The sequence below is a fragment of the Lasiodiplodia theobromae genome (assembly GCF_012971845.1).
Source record: "Lasiodiplodia theobromae strain AM2As chromosome Unknown scaffold_1, whole genome shotgun sequence".
NCBI classification, from domain to species: domain Eukaryota; kingdom Fungi; phylum Ascomycota; class Dothideomycetes; order Botryosphaeriales; family Botryosphaeriaceae; genus Lasiodiplodia; species Lasiodiplodia theobromae.
The window spans coordinates 1,320,957-1,340,368 of NW_023336399.1; the positions used below are offsets into that span (position 1 = coordinate 1,320,957).

Here is a 19,412-nt window from a genome sequence, read left to right on the forward strand (position 1 = left end):
TTAGCATCGGTCTCTGGGGCTGCGGTGATATCATTCGCTTCCTTCCTGCATTGTTGCAGGTGTTTGGGTAGAGACAGCTCGTTGTTGCAGACTTCGGTGATGTTGTGACCTAAACCAGGAATTTTTTGGTAGCCGAAAAGGAACTCGTTGAACGCGTTTTCGAGACGCTCATTTTCGGCTCTCATTGGCATTCCAACAACTTGGCGGTGGCGGTCGCGCGTAGGTGAGGCAGAGTAGGGGTGCGCAGCCTCTGCTAATTTGTTTAGCTGGCTATTGGACGGGTCGGTCGGACACTTGGAAATTGGGGTATTAGGTGCGACGGCCGGCTCGCTGTTATTCTGATTTTGACGCTCTTTCGTCGCCTGCGGATGCAGGCCGCCGTTTGCCCGTGCGGAACAAACAGTAGGACTCGTGGCTGAGATGTGCGCATTGTTTGGTGCTAGCGTGCAGTTCGTGTTGACTCCGCTAGACGAAGACAGAGACGGTGTATTTGGTATCATGGAGCGTCCAACCTCAGAAGAGGGATGTGATGCATTCGTGTGTTTCATGGCTTCGATACAGCTCGCCGTCGATTGCCAGGTCGAGTAAACGGGAGACAATAGCCAGGATAATACTTGTTGTGCTGACGATGACGATTTGGTACTCCTCGTACTGCAGTTGGAAAACCAGGAAGCGGGTGCCGAGGATAATGCTTACGTGGAAAGAACTGAAGACTATGGCGCGTAGAAATGACCCGGGTGGCGTCAGATAGAGAAGTTGACCATGGCGGTGTACAAAGAACGAGGCAATAAAACCTCCACACACTATTGTACCAACGACGGCGAGGTACCAAGTTGTGTGGGCTCGAGCGACGGGAGTCATGCGTCGTTGTCTGGCTCTGCTGTTACTGTCGAGCGAGCGTCTGCCGTTGAGCGGTTGTTCTTCTAAGTGGACGTCGTCGGATGCGTGTTCGAGTTCGAAGTAGTCTGGCATAATAGACGGTGGGTGAGGATGGTATGGTGGTGGTGGTTCTGAATCAGAGAGCAGACTTGGTTTTGCTGAGGGCTCCATGACGGCTGTGATGAGCAGGTGCGGTGGAAGTGCAGGCAGACGGGGGTGGTGGCTCCTAATAAGTGGGCGTGCAGCGAAGGGTTTGCAGCTTCCTCGGGCACTTTCGCCCAAGCTGTACCACGGGACCAAACCAGTCCCACGCTCTTCGTTGCATAACTCGTACCAGTGCTCATCGTCGTTGCCTGACTGCGTGGAAACTTGGTGGGGATTCTCTGCTTGAGCCTCAACAGGACTTTCCTTCGGGCAGGCACGCACAGGATGCAGCTCTTGGATGCCGCATCCACCGTTGCATGTCTTGATCCACTTCTTTCTCCTGTTTCTCTTTCCAGGATTGGACGGCATACCTCAAGAATAAGAAAAAGATGTATCGGGAGAATGTATCGGCAGTAAGTGCAAATGAATGGCAATAGCCTGCGGAGGTATCGTGAGTAGGGCGGATGGAGGTGTTAAGATATGGCACTGCAAGAGGACGCCGAAAAGAGCAAGCATATATGGATGGCTGTTAGCAGTGGCATTTTCATCGTCAGCGCGGAAGGCAGGAACACCGGGCCCTGCTGCTTCCACATTTGGGCAGGGCCTGGCGGCTGGACACAACATGGTGGATGCTGGGCCGTGTCGTGACGAGAGACGGGAAGCGTTGGCTGCTGGCGGTGAGCGGCGGCTAAGTATGACGAAGCTGGCCAGCTCCCCACCGCGCGCGCGAAACCTTCAGCCGACAATTTACCTGCCCATCACCGAACCCTCACCATCCGCCCGCCGCCAACAGCGATTCCACAGGCGCTCCAGGATAATTGGCCTGCTCCGCTGTCTCGCAATTACTCCTGGAGGCGCAGCCCCGTCCTCTCTCTTCTCTCGCCGCAGCGCATCTGCTGTTTGCTCGCTCGCCATGCCTCCGCCTACCTCAGAGCGAGCCCGCTCCACACGCGCAAAGGCCCAAACGCCTGCGCCTGTTGTTCCTCGCATCATTCCCGCCGTTCCCTTGTCTTTTGAGCGCAAGTCGAAGAAGCCGCAGCCTGAGAGCCGCCCAACACCCAAGCCTTCTGCTGAGCTTGCCGACCAAGTCGCACCAACCGCCGCACCTGCCCACAACCCTCAAAACACGCGCGTCAAAGATCTTGCAGACGGCAATCACGCTCCCGCCGCGGCTGAGGGCATTGTGGACGCAGACGCCGTTGAGGAGGCTGCCGCTGATGCTCCGCGTGTGACGTCCCAAGTCGCTCCGTCAACGGCTGAAAGTGGTGCGCTACTCCCGTCCAGCTTGAAAACGCTCCCTACCAGGTCGCTGACTGTTTTCACAGATAGCAAAATTGCCACTCCGGCGCCTGAGCCCCACCAGGAACCGTCTCGAGAGCTTGGTCAGGCCGGCTCGCGTGAGCAGCAACACTCCGGACCACAAGCCCGCCAGCAACGCCCGCCCTTCGAGCTTCCCCCGCCATTCTATCCTTCCACCGATCGCTCTACTCCTACGTCGGCTACCTCGTCCACATTCACCCGCCCGCAGCCTCCTACGAACCCTCCGATCATGCACAATCCGAGAGCTAGTGCCAACAGCATCGTTTTCGGCGGATATCCCGACTCTTCTAGTGTTTCCCCAGCCCCTCCAGCCACAAACGGAAACTTTCCATATCCTCCCCCGCCTGGAGCGTACCCAGCTTCCACTATGGTGGCGCCGCCTTATCCGTTCCCAGCCCAGACGCATCAGTTCTCGGAACCCCACACGGGTATGATGCCTGCTGCCATGGCGCCAAATGGCTGGAGGAGGGTCGACCAACCTTTGCCGCCTCATCTTCGACAAGGCCATTCCACGCCAAACCAAAGCGTATCCAATTCCGGCTTCTCTCCAATCCACCCTAGTGCCGGCTATGGCCAATCCTTCTCCCCCGTCCACATCAACGGCATTCATCCTCTCTCGAGGTCAGGCTCACAGGCTTCGTCACCGAGGATTCCGGTAATGGACGATATGCCCAACGAGGCCTCCTTGGATGATGGTGGCCGCAAGCGCTTCGTTCAGAACGGCGTGCATTCTCGCAAAGCGCCGGCGCCCGTCTTCCCACCCGTTTACCCACAAGCCACTCCCGAGTTCGGCTTGAGGGACTATATGCGCTCTCAGTTTGGCTCACGCGTGTATGCGGACTCTGTGCTTAAGCTTTACCCTGGTGGAGGCCGCGAGATGATTCTCTGCTTGCCCGTCCACAGCGTCATACTTGGCCGCAATCGCAAGTTTGCTGATGTCATATCCAAATCCCCGCCTTTCCACTCCGAGGCTGGCTTGCGTGTTCTCAATGTGCTGGCCGAGGATCGGTTCCTGGATGGACCCATATTCGCCGAGGCGTTGAAGTATTTGTACAGTGAGGACATGCTGGGCCCGAGGAACTTTCTCCAAGGCCTGCCGCCCTTCACTGGCAACGTGGGCGAAGGCAACGGGTACGGGTCTCCTGCACAACGGATGAGCCATGCCCTTGCCTATGCGGCAGCTGGGTTCTGGCTGGAGCTTCGTTGCATTGTGAGCCGTGGGCTCGAGATTGCCACGGAGCTTCTCCGCTGGGACACTGTTGAGACGGCTCTGGTCTTTGGGCTTGACGGCGGCCTTGACGCTAGTTGGCGTGTCGACGATGCGCTCGAAGACTCGTCTAGCGATGACGCATCTTCGAGGTTTGACACTGACCTGGTGCCCAGCTATGGGTCGTACAGCACGCACTTCTTGCAGACGATCAACGGGTTCCTGGTGCACAACTTCCCTGAAGATTTCGAGCTTGACACGTCTGCGGCGCCTCTCCACGACATTCGGCGCAGGCCATCGATGGAGGAGGCCAGGCCGGTCAGCCGCAACCCCCGTCTTAGCCAGATTCGGTTCGGAGAGGTGCCGGTCGACTCGACGGGCCCGTCGCAGTACGTCAGCAGCATCTTGTCGGGAATCCTCCTGTCGCTGCCATTCCCTGTGCTCAAGGCTCTGCTCGAAGACTTTGCGCTCTGCAGCCGTCTCGGCAGGGGCAGGGTGGCTCAGTTGATGCAGGCGGTGGTTGCAGAACGTGAGGCGCGTCGCATGAAGGTGCGCAGTCAGGTGGAGGGCGACGAGGGCATGAAGCAGAGCATGGTGTGGTGCGAGCGGGTCGAGGCGTCGGCGCACCATGCATCCGGATACCGTCTTGGGCGTTCGCGTCAAGACATTGATACCCCCAGGTCGTCGGACGAGCAGATGCACTAGTTTCCGGTTTTATTACTCTCGCTGTTGATGTGTAGGGTTGGTGGGAAAAGAAACAAAAAGCATAATATGGCATTTGCATAGCGAGCGGGTGGCGTTTGGGGATTCTGGACCAAAATCTTATTCTGCGATTTCCCAGGGGCGATTAATTTGGCGGATTTCTTTTTCGTCGTGGATGGGAAAGGAAAGGATGGATGAAGATTTTCTTTGCTGGCTGGAGGCTTCCTGCTTTCTTTGGTTGGATGGACGGGAAACAAAAAGCAAAAAAGGGAGAGTGCTGCTTCAGTGGCATAGGGCACCGGGAAAAGAATGACGACATGACGACTTGTATACCACAGGATTAGCTTTTCTCTATCTTCTTTGTTCTCGTGTAGCAAGCATCAACTAAGACGGTATAGTTTCTACGGCGCCGTGATCGGAGCGCATTTCCTAGCGCAGGGGAATAGCAGGGTGAGTGAGATGCTCGCATGGGACGTATGACGCGAAATAGACTGCTTACCTCAGACAGGGCGGAATTAAGGTGCGGCCACCAATGGCCAGCGGGGAAGGAGCACACGGGCCGGCACGTCGGCAATGACACACAAGGGGCAGCATTGCCGCTCTCGCTGTCCAAACAGCGCGAGAGGCCGGCGGGTCATGGGAGCACCATGATGAATAACACGAAAACGCGGGGCCCGGGCTCGTTGCAAAGGCGCTGGGGCATAAAGAAGGCGTCGTCTCCATGTTTGTGACGGGCTCCGTGCCTCCTTGGGGCTAATCATTTCCGCGCTCTTACGATCTCGACTTTTTTTTTTCTGCTTCGCCTTCTTGCCAGATTTTCGTATTCGCCGCTCGCCTGATACGTCTTGGCTCCCTATTTGGTCCGCTTTTTTCTTCTTCTGCCGTCGCCTCTCCCATTCTCTTCCTCGACCTTTGGGACGGCGGGTTGTGATCTCCGCTTCCTTCGACCAGGAGCGCCACAGACGCAACCACCACCCCGCAGCCATCTGCCGAGGCTGATCCTTCAGAGCCCAGCTTCAGCTCGCAAGAATTGAAGATGCGCGACGACATCGAGAGGGCCGAGTCGACCATGTCGTCCACGGCCTCGGCACCCGAAACCGACCCGGAGAAGAAGGACCAGCCCCAGGAGCTGTCCGAGACGGACCTTGAAGCTGCTGTTCAGACCCGGCCGCTGGAGAAGACGGTGTCGAGGAAGTCGAAGCACTCGATAAACAATGTTTCGTCGGTGCCGAATGGAGGCCTGCTCGCCTGGCTGCAGGTCCTGGGCGCCTTCTTCCTGTTCTTCAATTCTTGGTAGGTGCTGTTGACGCTGGAATAAGCATCAGGTTAACTCTTTGATCAGGGGCATTGTGAACTCGTTCGGCAGCTACCAGACCTACTACGAAAGCGACCTGTTGAAAGACTCGAACCCTTCGGCCATCTCATGGATCGGCTCTGTGCAGGCCTACTTGCTCATGCTCGTCGGCGCTCTGACCGGGCCCATCTACGACGCAGGTTATTTCCGCCACCTCCTCGTCATCGGCTCCTTCCTCGTTGTCTTCGGCCAGATGATGCTCAGTCTCTGCACCGCCTACTGGCAGGTTCTGCTGGCGCAAGCCTTCTGCATTGGAGCCGGCACAGGCTGCCTTTTCGTGCCCAGCGTTGCCATTCTCAGTACCTACTTCACCACACGCCTCGCCACGGCAACCGGCATCGCTGCCGCTGGCAGCAGTATTGGTGGCGTCATCTATCCCATCCTCTTGCACCGCCTGATCGGCCCCATTGGCTTCCCCTGGACAGCGCGCATCATCGGCTTCATCGCCCTCGCCACGCTGCTCGTTCCCAATCTCTGCATGAAGGTCCGCGTGCTCCCAGCCTCGCGCCGCAAGATGCTCGACCTACCCGCCTTCAAGGAGCCGCCGTATGTGCTCTTCATCTTCGGTGCCATGGTTGTCTTCATGGGCCTGTACACGCCCTTCTTTTACATCCAGCTCTACGCCCTCGATCGGAGCATCACGTCGGAGAACCTGGCCTTCTACATGCTGTCCATCATGAATGCGTCGTCGACCTTCGGCCGCATCTTCCCCAACATGCTGGCCGACCGCATCGGTCGCTTCAACACCATCGCCCCGTGCGCCTTGCTGTCGGGCGTGCTGATCCTCTGCCTGATCGCTGTGAAAAACCTCGGCGGCCTCGTCGTCTTCTGCGTGCTCTATGGCTTCTTTTCTGGTACCTTCGTCAGCCTGCCTCCGCCCATCCTCGTCCTGCTCAGCCCCGATCGCAGCAAGATCGGCACTCGCATGGGTCAGGCCTTCTCATGCATCGCCATCGGCATTCTGGTCGGCACACCCATCGGAGGCGCCATCCAGAGTAAGCATGGCTTTACTGCTTTGTGGCTCTTTGGTGGCATCGTCACCATCGGAGGTAGCATGAGCGTCGTGGCGGCGAGGGTATGCAAGTTTGGCTTCTCCTTGACGCAGAAGGCCTAATTGTGTAAAATAAAATAGTGTGTAAATAGAGAAAAATGGGTCATGTTACCAGGCGCCTTAGCTGTTTTATTTTTTTTTTTTTTACCTGCAAAACCTCTCAACCATGGTGATGAGACCGCAGTTTGAAGTGGGATCACGCTGCATCTTTTTAAAAGTTCAACGCACCCTTATGAGATTGCCTTTTATAAATGTGTCAATTAGCTGGTACTTATTTCTCGTCTAACCCGGCGCCACTAGGGTCTATCTGCCATGGGGTAAGGGCTCTACAAATCACCCCATACTTCAGTCTCCACCGACTAATGTGCTACAGAGCATACGGAAGCAAACCAAGATGGGAGGATACCTGGCTTCGGGCCATTGACGAGCGCTGCACGGCTCTCGAAAATGAAATTTCAAGCAAGTTTTCCACACACTCGCCCCGAGAGGGAAAGACTAACGCCTGATATTTTTTTGTCGCTAGCATACGCCCAGATCCTCCACCCATCCGCCGGCTCTCTCCGTATTCTCGTCACCCCGGGGCCTAACTGCGAGGAGACGCAGAGCGATGGCAACGGCGGCTCGCTCGTCTCAAGCCACGCAAGCGTGCAGCTGGCCTTTGTCGGCCCGTCCAACACTCGTGCACACGTCGCCCTCTACGAGCTCGACGTCAGTTACGAAGCGTGGTGTTTTCACGACGAGTGGGGTACTTTTCCCCCGGAAGCGAGGCGCGTGGCTCTGGAAGGATTGAGGGAGGCTGTTGTGGCGGATATGGAGGAGCGTTTCGGCAGAGACTTCCGAGCGCTGACCGTCCAGAAGTGCGTGGAAAGGACGACGCTGGCGAATGATGCTGCCGAGGGCTGGCTCGGCGAGGTGCCTCGTAGAATATGCCGCTTGTTCGGCCAAGGTGCTTCGACTGCGGCTGTGCAGAGGCCACCGCCGTATTCAGCGTAGCTCTTCGAGCAGATGAATGAGAGAATTCACATATAATCGTAAGCTTTTCTTCGTCGCAGTATTTTAATTGAAGAGTAATGAGATCTTTGTTTTGCTAATATACTTTTATCAACTCTGCCACAGTGCCTTATCTAATGAAGATACATGTTTAGCACGAGAAACATTCGATGTCGTCTTTATGCATGTAACTAGGAGCATCGATGATTCGAGCAGACGAGCTTTTGATCATGTGCCTGTTGATCGCCGCGAAAGACACCACAAAATGGAGAAGTTGTACATATCAGCTCAAGGTGAGTAGAAAACAGTGGCATTGATCAAAGCTCGGAGCTGATCCGATGATGCGTAAGTGTAGGTAGATAACACATCGTTGACCAGTGATGCGGAGGACCGTGATAGCAATTCTGAAGCAGACATTTGTCCAAAGTTAGTGTCTTTTAAATACCGAGGGCTTCTTCTCTTTGCAGCTTTACTTGCATCCCCAGACTATTCAAAGAACTTAGGCTAGTACACGTGTACCGGTTAACGTGGGGTAGGCACCTGGCTTTTGCGAATTTCAGTACCCCTGACTTACATCTGTTTAGCGCCTTTTTCTCTTGTTCGCGGCGTGAGCAGAAGCTCAGAGATGAGATATACGGTAGGTGTGGACTCTGAAATGTATAAGATGGCTGACGAGGACAGCTTACGCAAATGAAGTTTGTCCTGGCGCTCGTTTCCAAATTACGGTCGATGACGCGGAAAGCTACACATGAACTCTCCACTACGCTGGCCCCTGGTCCGACATGCCAGAGACAAGCCTCTACACGCGCAAATATACTATCAGGCTCATTGCCACTAGAACCTGTTTTCCTCCCCACGAACGCGATTCCTCGGAAGGTGACCCTGAGCGGTTGGTAGGACTTACACAGCTCGCCGAGAATCTTACATTCTTCGAACAGCACGGCGAATACAACAGCCGAAAGAAAAAGGACATGCTGTATGCTATACCAGCTGAACATAGGGAGACGATCTTGGGAGAGTCTCTGGATCAACTGAAGGCAAGCGAGTCTGGACTTGATTGGAAGAAGCTCCAGGGAGATGGACCATAGAGCGGAATGGCTAGACGTTTCTTTCCATGGCCAAAATGAGGGCCGTAGAGAACATAATTTACTGCAGCTAGCGTTATTCTTATTTTAGTGTGTTGCTCAAGTGAATGGGTTTCATGGAACAGAAGATCGATTGAATTCCTCGGCTTCTCCTCACTGTAGAAATTTGTAGAATGACGGACCAAAGACAAGGCATCAACAGGCATCTATATAGAAGGAACCTCGTCCTCTACTGTGCACAAATTCCCAAACAATGAGCCAGGTGGGTGTCATCTGGGACCATGACGTAACGACCAGAGAGCCAAACACCACAAGGGTATCGTGTCGAAATTAAAAAAGGTTTGGTGGGACTTTTAAATCAGGGATATACTCGAATCAAGGATATACTCTAAGGGGTGTGAGGCTTTTGTTCTCTTTGCTCTTCCTTTTTCCTATTTTGCAATATCGAAACAGTCACTGTTATGTAGTCGGCTCGAACAATTTGTAGAAAAGAGCGGATATATAGAGATCATGAGACATGGCGGTGTTTCATTGCGACTCCGGTCTGTTGGGATTCAACAGGTGGTACACCTTCTATATCTAGAGGATGGAGCAGTAACGGTACAGGGATTTGTCTACCACGGTATTGATCATGCTGGTGCGGGGCCTCGTAATTGAAAGTCGCTCGAGTGTAAAAGAAGACTGACTCTCACTTATCGCTTCCGCCGTGGCTTCGCCTCCCTCTCCCTAGCCGATACGTCCATCACGAAGCAGCAGCAATGGGGTAAGTTGTCAGATAATTGGCTTTGAGAGGTTACTGAATGAGCGGGGTGGCAGATGCTCACACCTCGTGCATGTGGGAGCGGGCGTGCTCGCGTCCTTCGCGGGATTGACGACCATGAACAAAATCGAGCATGAAAACCTCAAACGAGAGCTCGAAAGTAAGTTTGGCGCTGCGGGATTAGGAAGGCGTATGCTGACATTCATGCACTTCAGCCATGTGCCACGTACTGCAGCCTGGAGGCAAGATCTCTTTCAACTGGAGCGGCCAACCTGTGGGCCAAGACAACAAAGATTTGGTCAAGTACACGTGTGCCATCAATTGGCGCATGGACGTCGGCTTCTTCGAGCGCAAGGCCAAAGCCCACCTGATCCCCAACGCGAGCTTCGTCAGGCTTGTCGAGTCCCACGCGTACGCCAAGGTGAACCATTTCTGGGAGCGCTACCAGCGCGAGCCGCGCTTCGACATCCAGGTCATAGTGCTCCAGAACCTGGTGAAGCTCTGCTCCGACACCATGGCGAGGCGCTTTGGTCCCAACTGGAGGGAGAAGGTGCTGCTCAAGTCGCAGGGCCAGGACATCGCCCTCGACGAGAAGCGTGCCTTCGCCACGCTGCACACCATGGGCGGCCCGCGTGGCGGTGGCGAGTGGATCCACGTTCCTGCCAGCGCTGAACTGCCTGAGCCGCACATGCGCTACCCATCCGTCGCCGACAACAGCCTCGTGGTATGGAGGGCGCCCACCAACAGCTGCGCATACGAGATTGATGAGCTGGACACGGGCGATGAGCGCACAGCCACCATGGACGACATGGAGCATTTCAACATGCTGAAGCGGCGAGTGACGAACAAGGCCAGACTGCTGCCCGACGCGAACGGCACTTATGGCCGAAGCACCTCAAGCGACGACATGGAACGAAGCTCAATAGTCTTCAGAGGCCACCGCAACGGTCCTCCGCGCCACTCTCGCTCGCCCCACGGCCGCACTGCTCCGGAAGATTCTCGCCCCAGGATATTGCCCATCAATGACGAAGGCGACAGCGACCGGCCGCGTCACAAGAGGAAGAGATCCGCCCGGAGCGAGGAGAACCGGCGGTCCAGGAAGGATCACGGCCGTGCCATTGCCGGGAGCATGTCAAAGGATGCCGACATTGAACGGGAAAGGCCAAGAGGCCATCTACCAGAGATTACCCAGTAGTGGCGTTTTCGTTTTAGTGGTTCCCCCGGGAAGATGAAACTTCAAAAGTGCATCCATATCCCGTTGTGGGACTAGCAGTCTTTCGAAGCCATAATTAGCAATGTGCAGGCATTATTCGTTAAACAGTAACCCGACCATCGTCTTCGTTGCTTCGAAGACACCCATCTCGAGTGCTAACTGGTCAAATGTTGCCGAGATCTTACGAAAAGAGCCTCGATCATCCGCTTCGTGCCCTGTGTTTATGTCATTAGCAAAATCCCATGCATGGTTCCACCGTGAAGCACTTACAGACACCAGGCAAGGCTGCATCTGCACCGACGACCGACTCTGCCTCGCCAGTCCAGTCAAAACGAATCCTCCAAGACACCTTGAACAGGACATGCTTGCTCTGGAAAGTAATGCTGTCGCGACCAAAGCGTTGCAGCAGTTCCCATCTCTCCATCGAGGTTTCTTCTTGGCCCCCACTTGCAAGATCACTACCGATTCCGGAGACCTCTTCAGTCTCCTCTTCAAGAAGGTTCGAGCTCGCAGGGGCGTCATGCTGCCCCCCCTCACGCTGAACGTTTTTCTTGTTGCCACCTTTCCCCTTTCGCTCCGGATCCAAGAGGCGGGCGAACTTCCTGTAGCAACGCGCCCAGCACTGCGCACGCTTGACGGCGACGTCATAGTAAGACTCGGTAGCCCAACATACTGCACCCACGTCATTCTCGGCAGCTCGTGATCTGATCCATGTTCCTAGTTCGTGGGAAGCCCAGGGTGAAAGTGATTTGATGTTTAACTTCGAAACACTCCGAGTGGCAGGGTCTACAAACAGCTCCAGATCGAGATGGAGTAGGGAACCCGGGGAGCGTATGCTGGTAAAATGGATCTGGTGCCCCGACTCATTATCCACATCTACTCTGGAGTCGTACTGAAAAGTAGTGAACAATTTCAAGTATGGAAGCGGAGTATCCAATTCAATAGGCTCATGAGAAGGTAACGGCTTCTCGGGCTTCTCGGACGGTGGATGAACAGGTTTTGCTAGAGGCAAGAAAGCGGATAGCAGAGACGATAGTGGTGGAACTTCTGGCCTCGAAGCCGGTAGTGACGAATCGGCCTTGGTGATGAGAGAGATTAGGGTAGATATGTCCTCGGCGCTCTCATGTCCGGGAACTGTGCGACTGCGCTCAACCTCTCGCTCGTACTGCTTGATCTCTTCCTGCATCTCTTGTAATTGTTTTCCCAGCCGTTCCTTCTCCTTCTCCATCGGATCAATCCCCACCTTCGGCATCGCAGGCGCTAATCTTTGCTCGGCTATGGCGGAGTTCATTGCCCGCGGTGACTCCTGCACTTCTTCCCGCACCAGTTTTCCTCCTCTCGGACTGGGGTTCTCTGCACCAGCCTGCGCCTCTCTGTCCGCAGGTTCCGGCCTGAGAGGCAACTCTCTCGGCTTAAAGGGTGACGACAGACGCTGGCCCAGCGACTTATTCCTCCTCGCCTTCTTACTTGGCGAGGAGAAAAGACCGGCATGCGGTGGCAAATCTGGTCTCGCAGCCGGCGACCCTTTCGGAAACGTGGGCAAGTCATCCTCCACATCAGTTCTCCTCTCCGCATGTGCCGCGCTCTCCTGCGCCAATTGATCCGCTGCGGCCGCCTGGAGAACGTCTCTGCTCGGGAGCAGACGCCCGCCTATCGAATGCCTGCGCTCTTCGCCATGTTGCTGTGCTGCAGGGGCGGCGTTTCCATCGTCTGGGTTCTGATGGCTCTCTCCCAGCACGTACGCGAGTGCTCGTTGTCCGCGGCCAGGAGACCTCGACGGCTCATCGGGCTCAGCGACCGCAGACGTGGTGGAGGCGCGTCTCGACAGGATCTCGGGATTAAAACGGGCAAGGCTGGCTTTGGTTGGAGACAGGAACGATGGACGGCGTGGAGGCGTCCTTCGTAGGGTATTGCGCGGACGGAAATCGCCAGTCTCGGAGACTACGGGAGGCTCGGCGGATGTTCTGCGGCGTTTGGGCGATGGCTCAGCCATTATTTGCGATTAGGGCGCCGAAAATACGCGGCTGTTCTGCTAGGTAAACGGTCGCGGGCAGGCACGCGTCGCGACGCGCGGGCGGGCGGCAACGGAGATGCAGGCCCTCGGACGGGAGAGGGCTCCGAGGCCGGAAATGCCGGTCCCGGACCCTGTTGCGGGATGACTTCATCGGTCTTTTTCACTCCAAACTTGCTCCTTCTGCCACACACCTACACTTCTCCTCCAGCATGGATATCTCGCCAACCTGACCCGCAACCCGATAATAACCCTTGTACAGCACACGCGACACCACCTTTCCACAGGCCCTATCGGCGACCGACCCCAGCACAATGGCATCCCCCATCCCTCGCCTTCCATTATGTACCAGTTGTCTACGGCAGCTCCGGCCCTCTATCCGCTTTCGCACGCTCAGCATCACCAACGGCAATATAGCAGTGACACAGCGGCGTACGATCAAATACCACATTTCAAAGCCAGGCGAGCAAGCGACGCCACTACAAGGCTTCTATGCCGATATGCTCGCGCACCCGCTCTACCAGACACCCGCCGCCACGCGCACCGCACCCACTCCGCCGCCTCCAGATGAGCTGCCCAAGACAACCAAGGAGGAGGCGCTGGCCAAGGGTCGCATCGTGTTCGGGTCACGCCTGGCCGGGCCGACGGAGCGCAAGGAGAAGCGCGACCGGGCGAGCAAGATGATCGCGGGAGTGCAGGTCCCACCCAAACCGGAAGAGCCTGATAATTGCTGCATGTCCGGTTGCGTAAACTGCGTTTGGGACGTCTACGGTGAAGAGCTGGAAGAGTGGGCACAGGCCAGCGCCGAGGCGAAGGCGAGAATCAGGGCGCAACAGACAGAGAAAAGACTTAAAGGGCAAGGCACGGGTGGTATGGTGGCAGCGGAGGGGACACCGGCGCATGTTGCGAGCTCCATGGACGATGACGGCGGCGGAAGCGAAACGAATTGGAGCATCGACTTGGAAGAATTGGGCGGCTTGGACGATACACAGCCCGAGAGGCCAACAGAAGAAGAGCTGTGGAAGAATATTCCCGTCGGTATCAGGGAGTTCATGAAGACAGAGAAGAGGCTGAAGGAGCAACACGCTCACGAAGAAGCGCACGTTTGAGCTGTAAATATTGGATGTGTCGGACTTTGCGATTGAGAGCCGTGTTGCGCGATTCCGATAGAGTATACCCAGCCGACCAGGCCATCTGCAACATAGGCGTCCTTGTAGTGTAGAGTACAATAGATGTTAGACCTGATTAATCTTTTGAAGGCGTAATGCCACCGTCTCCTGGGGAAATGCAAGCGACAGTCCCTCCATCGTCTCAGAACGCCAGCCGGTGCCCACCCATTCCAAATTTGCGTGGTTTAATCGACGTCAACGCCCTGGGCCGACAGCTCGTTCCTGGCCTGCTCGATTTCCAGCATCAACTCCTTGTGCGCCTCGGGTACATCATTGAAGGTGAAGACACCCAGTCCCAGCTTGAACAGAAGGTATGCGCCGAAGGATACGAGAGCCCAGAAAGGAAGCTGTTGCAAAGAATTGTTAGCAATTGATCTTGGCGTATTGAAACAAGGGCGGGGGACGGGTGGCGAAGCAGTTGGAGAACGTACGACAGGGATGAGTTGCTCCTGGATCTTGGGGGAGAGCGGAATAAGGCCAAGGTACAGGGCCAGATAGAGCTGCCAATTGCGTCAGCGGGGGGCGGTTGCGATGCGGCGTCTAGGAGGAGCGTACGGAGGAGAGCAGGAGCCCAAGGGAGATGGTCTGCTGAGCGCGAGTCATGGTGAGGAGTGAATCAGAAGCGTAAAGAGAGGAGTGCAAGCGAAGGGCTAAAGGAGCGAGGGAAGTCGGGGTGAGCTGTTTGCTGCTGCTGCTGCTGCTGCGGTCGGAGCTCAGAGCGACGGCGAACCTACCAAGGTGGCCCCGAGTTCACGTGACGGCGATCGGAGGCTGCAAGGGTCCCTCCCGGTCCCCTATCGAAGGCCCCAGAACCCGAGCAAATCGTCCTCATAAACCTAAACACGCCCAAGTCACGCATTTCCAGTTCGAGATACCCAGCATTTTGCCCGCGCTTTCAGAAATGGAGTGGCCTTCCGCAAACCAGGCGCCTGCCCTCATTAAGGCGGTCAAGGCATTCTTTGATTCGCCGGGCCAGGAGCCAAGTTCGCAGTCGCTTGACGGCCTGCTTCCTCGGCTCGAGGAGCTCCGGAGAGGCGATCAGCCCGAAGTGTGGGACAGGCTAATCGAGTCGTTGGCTGACGCCTGCCGCGACCGTAAGTCTCCAAACACATTATTATTATTTTGCCCCTGCTCACGCGCCGCCCAGCAAAATGGCGCGAGCCCATCGAGCAGTCTGGAATTCTGAAATATTATCTGGAGAACCTCGACGCCGCCTCGCTCCCGCCCGCCTCTTCCAAGCAGTTGCTGCGCGCCATCGGCAATGGCGTTGCGGACCGCGATGAGTCGAGAGCAGTCGTGCTTGCCTTTCTCGACAAGATCATGAGCTGCCTGCAGAACCCGGCTCTTCTGCCTGTTGCCATCAGCGTCCTCTACAACACATGTCTTGGATACGGTAAGCCCAGCACTCGACTGCCCCGTCCGACATGCTGACCGGGATACCAGAGCCTGCGCAAAAGGAGGCGGCAGGCTTGCGGCTCGACCGCCAGCTCTGCCGTCACTTGGCCGACGACGCGCCAAACATCTCTCAGCTCATAGAACTCCTTGCCTGGGTATCCGACAACCTCTCAGAGGATGTCCTTGCCGAGTCCGAAGACTGCCTGGCTGCTATAATGCAGTGCATCTCGGCCTGCGAGGAATGGGAGGACTTCAAGAACCTCATCGCCGCAGCATCCGTCTACCTGCAAGACAGCAGCATTCAGCACAAAATCCTCCACTCGGACGGTCTTTCCCAGATCACCACAATTCTCAAGAAAAAGACCGACCAGCTCCCCCTGCTGCAGGCCACCATGGATGAGGAAGAAACGAAAGACTTCCTCGAAGATCTGCGTATCACGACTGGTCTAGTCATGAACATCATCGCCGCCATCACCGCCTCGGATGACTTTACGCGCCTCTACACCCTCTCCTCGCCGCTGATTCGTGAACAAGGCGCCTGGCTCTCATCACCTAGCCCCATCCTCCGCACCTGCGCCTGTATCACGCTCGGCAACATAGCCGTGTCCGACGCCGTCAACGTGGAGATGGTGCGCGAGCACTCGTACCACCTCCCCACCCTCCACATCCTTGCTACTGCCACCGACCGCACCGAGCTCTACCTTGCCGCCGGCTTCCTGCGGCACCTGGTCCAGCCAGCCGCCAACATCGAGCCGGTCACGGCGGCGGCTCCGCTACCGACGCTCGCCGCGCTCCTGGACCGCAAGGAGACGGAGCTGGACTTTGAGGTGGCGGCAGTGCTGCGGCGACTGGTCAACAACTCTCGTGACATCGCCGCCGCGCTGGCTAAGGATGGTGCAACCCTCGGCAAGCTGCTGGTCGCAACAAAGCAGACCAAGACTGGCTTCGAGGTCGGCCGCCTGCTCATCGCCATCTTCCGCAAGCTGCGCGAGCGCCAGCACGACCCCGCCGAGGACGACACCGCCAAGGCGGATGTGGAGCAGTGTTGGACCAGCCTACTGACCCACAACGAGCTGCTGCGCCCGCTCGAGCTGATGGTGCGCCAGGAACAGGTCCCCGCGCTAGCGTCAGAGGCGTGGTTTGGGCTCGGCTTGGTTGCTTCTTCCACGGCAGGCGCGAGGAAGGTGGCAGACGTATTCAAAGACGAAGACAACTGGAAAGCTCTCAGGAATGCAGCCACGACGGGTGACAGGGAGAGCGCCGATAGGAAGAATGTCATGACCACGGTGCATGTGGTGGCGCGGTCGTTGGAAGGCGAAGAGAAGCAGAGGTGGGAGGAGATGGCGAAAGAGTGTTGGGACGGATCAGCACTGGCCACGCAATGAGAAGGACTGTTTGAGATGATGAGAGCGGCGGTAATATAGAAGCTAGTGTAGAGGGAGGGCAGCGTATGTTCATTTCAAGGCAGACTGCACATGGTGTGGAATGTAGAACTATGTTTATATATTAACGTTCTGTTGCGACCAGGAAATATGGTTTCGAGGAAGCGAAGGAGGGATCAAGAGCGCTAGGAAGTCTATATATGACAAACATAGATACCGCCAACCGGCCACGCGTACGATATCATCCAAATATTCGCTTCACCCGCCCGACCCAGAATTAATCTCTTGCAGGACACGGAAGGACAATGTCTGCTGGAGCCCAATTGCGGTGCTCATCACCACCTTTACTAGCGCGCTAAATCTTTCCTCGACAGTTGATCACAAACGCACGGGAGGAAACTTTGTGGGGGCTTTCACGGATCGGGCCGCACTGACGTCAGTGATCGACAGGCTCCATCGCCGGCGCATGCACATTGTTTCAACGTGCCCCAGATCACTAAAATTCACCTAGAATGCATATGGCTACTGCCTCCGAGTCAATGGAATATCAGTTGCACAGACATGGGCAAAGACTTCTGCAAAATTCGCACTTTTCGCTCAACAGCTATCATAACTGTTTATCAATTGTGACAGCTGTATTCGCACACTCGTGATATGCATTTCCTCAACCCTATCCCCGTCCCCGCAGTATTTTCATGCCCTGCGTGACCTTCGCAGCACGGACAACCACGTTGGTGGATCTCTGCGCGCCACTAGTCAACACCATAGCTCCAGCCACAACAAGCCATACAACAGCCACGCAAGCCGAAACCGGTTTTAGGGCGCCCGTCTAGAGGAAAAAAAAGGCGCTTCACCGCACGGTACCCATATAGCGCCTCTCAACCACAGACTCACGCGTTTATATCATCTACAGACTGACCGGAACTTAGTGACCAGTCAGTAGGCAAGGAAGGGTATGTAGCACTTGATCTCTTACGTCTTCAGAGCACCTCGTACTGGGAGCGCTTAGTGGACTAAGAGGGAGTTTGTAAAGAAAACGGCAGTCATTGTTTCGTCACCAAACACATGCTGAGTAGCAAAAGAATCGCAGTCGTAAAATCCTCATCTAATTCGCAAAAGAAATACTAAAAAAGCAGTCATGAACATCCTCGTTATTGCATTCCCTTCGTTGTCCCGCCTAGCCAGTTTGTCCCAATTGCAAAGTCAAAGCGCAGTTCAAGCTTAGTTGGCGTCTTCGTAAACGAAGTCCTCAATTTCCTCGTTGTTACCAAAATCAAGGTCCCCGCTGACAGTGTAGGCGAGCGAGTTGTAGATGGTGTAGACGTCCGAGCTCCACGAGTAGCCCGTGTTGACAGCATAGGTGGAGTTCCAGGGAAGGGAGTACAGGGCACAGAACAGACCTTGGGGCTCTTCGTTCTTGGCCATGACGTATGCGACGAAGTAGTTGCACGCCTTGTACTCCTGGTCATCGTTGGGGTGCTCCTTGTCGTATTCAGTCTGAGCATCGCAAGCCTTGGCGCAGACGCGAGGATCGTAGGCGTCAGTGTAGGTGGTGTAGGTGATGTAGCTGTCGAAGTCGTTGTAGGTCGGGGCGTTGATGCAGGCATCTTCGAAGTTCTGAGGGGCCTGGTAACCATCAATGGAGGTGAACGACTGCTTGCTGCTGTCCTTGTTGTAGCCGTTGGAGCCGGTGATGACGACCTGGAAGTTGTCGCGGTACTGGCCGGTGTTGGTAGCCTTGGAGGCAGCAACGTGGTAAGCGTACAGGGTGCATGCAATGGTGGTAATGCTGTCAGGGTTTCCATCGCTAGCGCAAGACGTGTCCTCCGAGGGGTCACGCTCAAAGTAGACATTGAAGCCCATGCAGAGGGGCTCGTCGTCGCAATAGCTGGCACACTGGGCCGGGCTGTAGGAGTCCAGGGTCTTGACAGTCAGGTAACCCATTTGCTGAACGGCGCCCTGGAGGTTGGTGAAGCTAGGGGCGGCTTCGTAACCGGACGGGACGTCGGCAGTGAGGGCCGGGTTGGTCAAAACCTCAGCATTGACCCAATCGCTAGGAGCGCTGGTGACCACAGGGCCAGCACTGTTCCAGGTCAGAGGGCATACAAGGTAAGGGTGGAGGGGGTTTTCTAACTCACCCAGAGTAGGTCTGGCAGGCCTCGCGCTTCTCGACAACAGCCGTGACGGCGCTCGTAGCAGCAGCAATGGCAGCCGTAGCATCGTAGGCGGAGGTGGCCTCAACGACAGTCGTGGCCAGGACAACAGGGTCGACAGGGCCGAGGTTGTCGGCGCTGATAGCGGCGATTTCATCGGCACGGTCAGCCGCAATAGCTGCAAAGTTGAAGTTCTGACGCTTTTCCACAGGGCCGGCGGCAACGAGGCCAATGGCGAGAGGAATGAGGGCTGCGGCGCGCATTTTGACGATTGATACTCCTGGAGGCAATGCTCGGGACTGAATTGATGGGAGGAGTCAAGGAGGAAGCTGGCTGTGATGAAGAAGTTTTTGTCGTCAGGAGACGGTAGCCTTATATGCTGCAGACACGAGATAGCTCCGACATGAAGGATTACTGCGTGCCGAAGCATCTATGCCACGAAGCGCGCGCTGAGAAGTGACGATGTCGGACATGCCGGGCCATTCAGCCACAGCGAGCGAAGGAGGCGCGCTTTGGCTGGTGGTTTACAGCGCTGAGGGCAACACTCGGTGTTTGCCATGGCGTCGTGGGGCTGAGGCGCGGGTTGTGGCTGTTTTG

At 56.1% G+C, this 19,412-nt stretch overlaps 8 protein-coding genes across 8 annotated transcripts; 5 read left to right on the forward strand and 3 right to left on the reverse strand.

Annotated features, from left to right (window-relative positions):
* Positions 1-1,936: 1,936 nt before the first annotated feature.
* On the forward strand, positions 1,937-4,255 carry LTHEOB_388 (uncharacterized protein; the record flags this gene model as incomplete). Its single annotated transcript, XM_035512851.1, has 2 exons — positions 1,937-2,288; positions 2,349-4,255. 2 exons carry the CDS (start codon positions 1,937-1,939, stop codon positions 4,253-4,255), a joined length of 2,259 nt encoding a protein of 752 aa, XP_035372390.1.
* Positions 4,256-5,288: 1,033 nt separating this feature from the next.
* Positions 5,289-7,650, forward strand: LTHEOB_389 (MFS transporter; the record flags this gene model as incomplete). Its single annotated transcript, XM_035512862.1, has 3 exons — positions 5,289-5,545; positions 5,595-6,655; positions 7,181-7,650. The coding sequence occupies 3 exons, from the start codon at positions 5,289-5,291 to the stop codon at positions 7,648-7,650; spliced, it is 1,788 nt and encodes a 595-aa protein (XP_035372391.1).
* Positions 7,651-9,609: 1,959 nt separating this feature from the next.
* LTHEOB_390 (Transcription elongation factor b polypeptide 3) lies at positions 9,610-10,687 on the forward strand (the record flags this gene model as incomplete). The annotated part of the gene is made up of 2 exons (XM_035512874.1): positions 9,610-9,652; positions 9,708-10,687. 2 exons carry the CDS (start codon positions 9,610-9,612, stop codon positions 10,685-10,687), a joined length of 1,023 nt encoding a protein of 340 aa, XP_035372392.1.
* Positions 10,688-10,798: 111 nt separating this feature from the next.
* On the reverse strand, positions 10,799-12,698 carry LTHEOB_391 (uncharacterized protein; the record flags this gene model as incomplete). The annotated part of the gene is made up of 2 exons (XM_035512885.1): positions 10,799-10,920; positions 10,976-12,698. The coding sequence occupies 2 exons, from the start codon at positions 12,696-12,698 to the stop codon at positions 10,799-10,801; spliced, it is 1,845 nt and encodes a 614-aa protein (XP_035372393.1).
* Positions 12,699-13,216: 518 nt separating this feature from the next.
* On the forward strand, positions 13,217-13,825 carry LTHEOB_392 (Oxidoreductase; the record flags this gene model as incomplete). The annotated part of the gene is made up of 1 exon (XM_035512896.1): positions 13,217-13,825. One exon carries the CDS (start codon positions 13,217-13,219, stop codon positions 13,823-13,825), a length of 609 nt encoding a protein of 202 aa, XP_035372394.1.
* A 245-nt stretch (positions 13,826-14,070) lies between these two features.
* On the reverse strand, positions 14,071-14,488 carry LTHEOB_393 (Dolichyl-phosphate mannosyltransferase polypeptide 3; the record flags this gene model as incomplete). Its single annotated transcript, XM_035512907.1, has 3 exons — positions 14,071-14,232; positions 14,317-14,385; positions 14,441-14,488. The coding sequence occupies 3 exons, from the start codon at positions 14,486-14,488 to the stop codon at positions 14,071-14,073; spliced, it is 279 nt and encodes a 92-aa protein (XP_035372395.1).
* A 298-nt stretch (positions 14,489-14,786) lies between these two features.
* Positions 14,787-16,665, forward strand: LTHEOB_394 (GTP binding protein; the record flags this gene model as incomplete). The annotated part of the gene is made up of 3 exons (XM_035512918.1): positions 14,787-14,979; positions 15,033-15,278; positions 15,329-16,665. The coding sequence occupies 3 exons, from the start codon at positions 14,787-14,789 to the stop codon at positions 16,663-16,665; spliced, it is 1,776 nt and encodes a 591-aa protein (XP_035372396.1).
* Positions 16,666-17,883: 1,218 nt separating this feature from the next.
* On the reverse strand, positions 17,884-19,078 carry LTHEOB_395 (uncharacterized protein; the record flags this gene model as incomplete). The annotated part of the gene is made up of 2 exons (XM_035512929.1): positions 17,884-18,745; positions 18,801-19,078. 2 exons carry the CDS (start codon positions 19,076-19,078, stop codon positions 17,884-17,886), a joined length of 1,140 nt encoding a protein of 379 aa, XP_035372397.1.
* Positions 19,079-19,412: the final 334 nt, after the last annotated feature.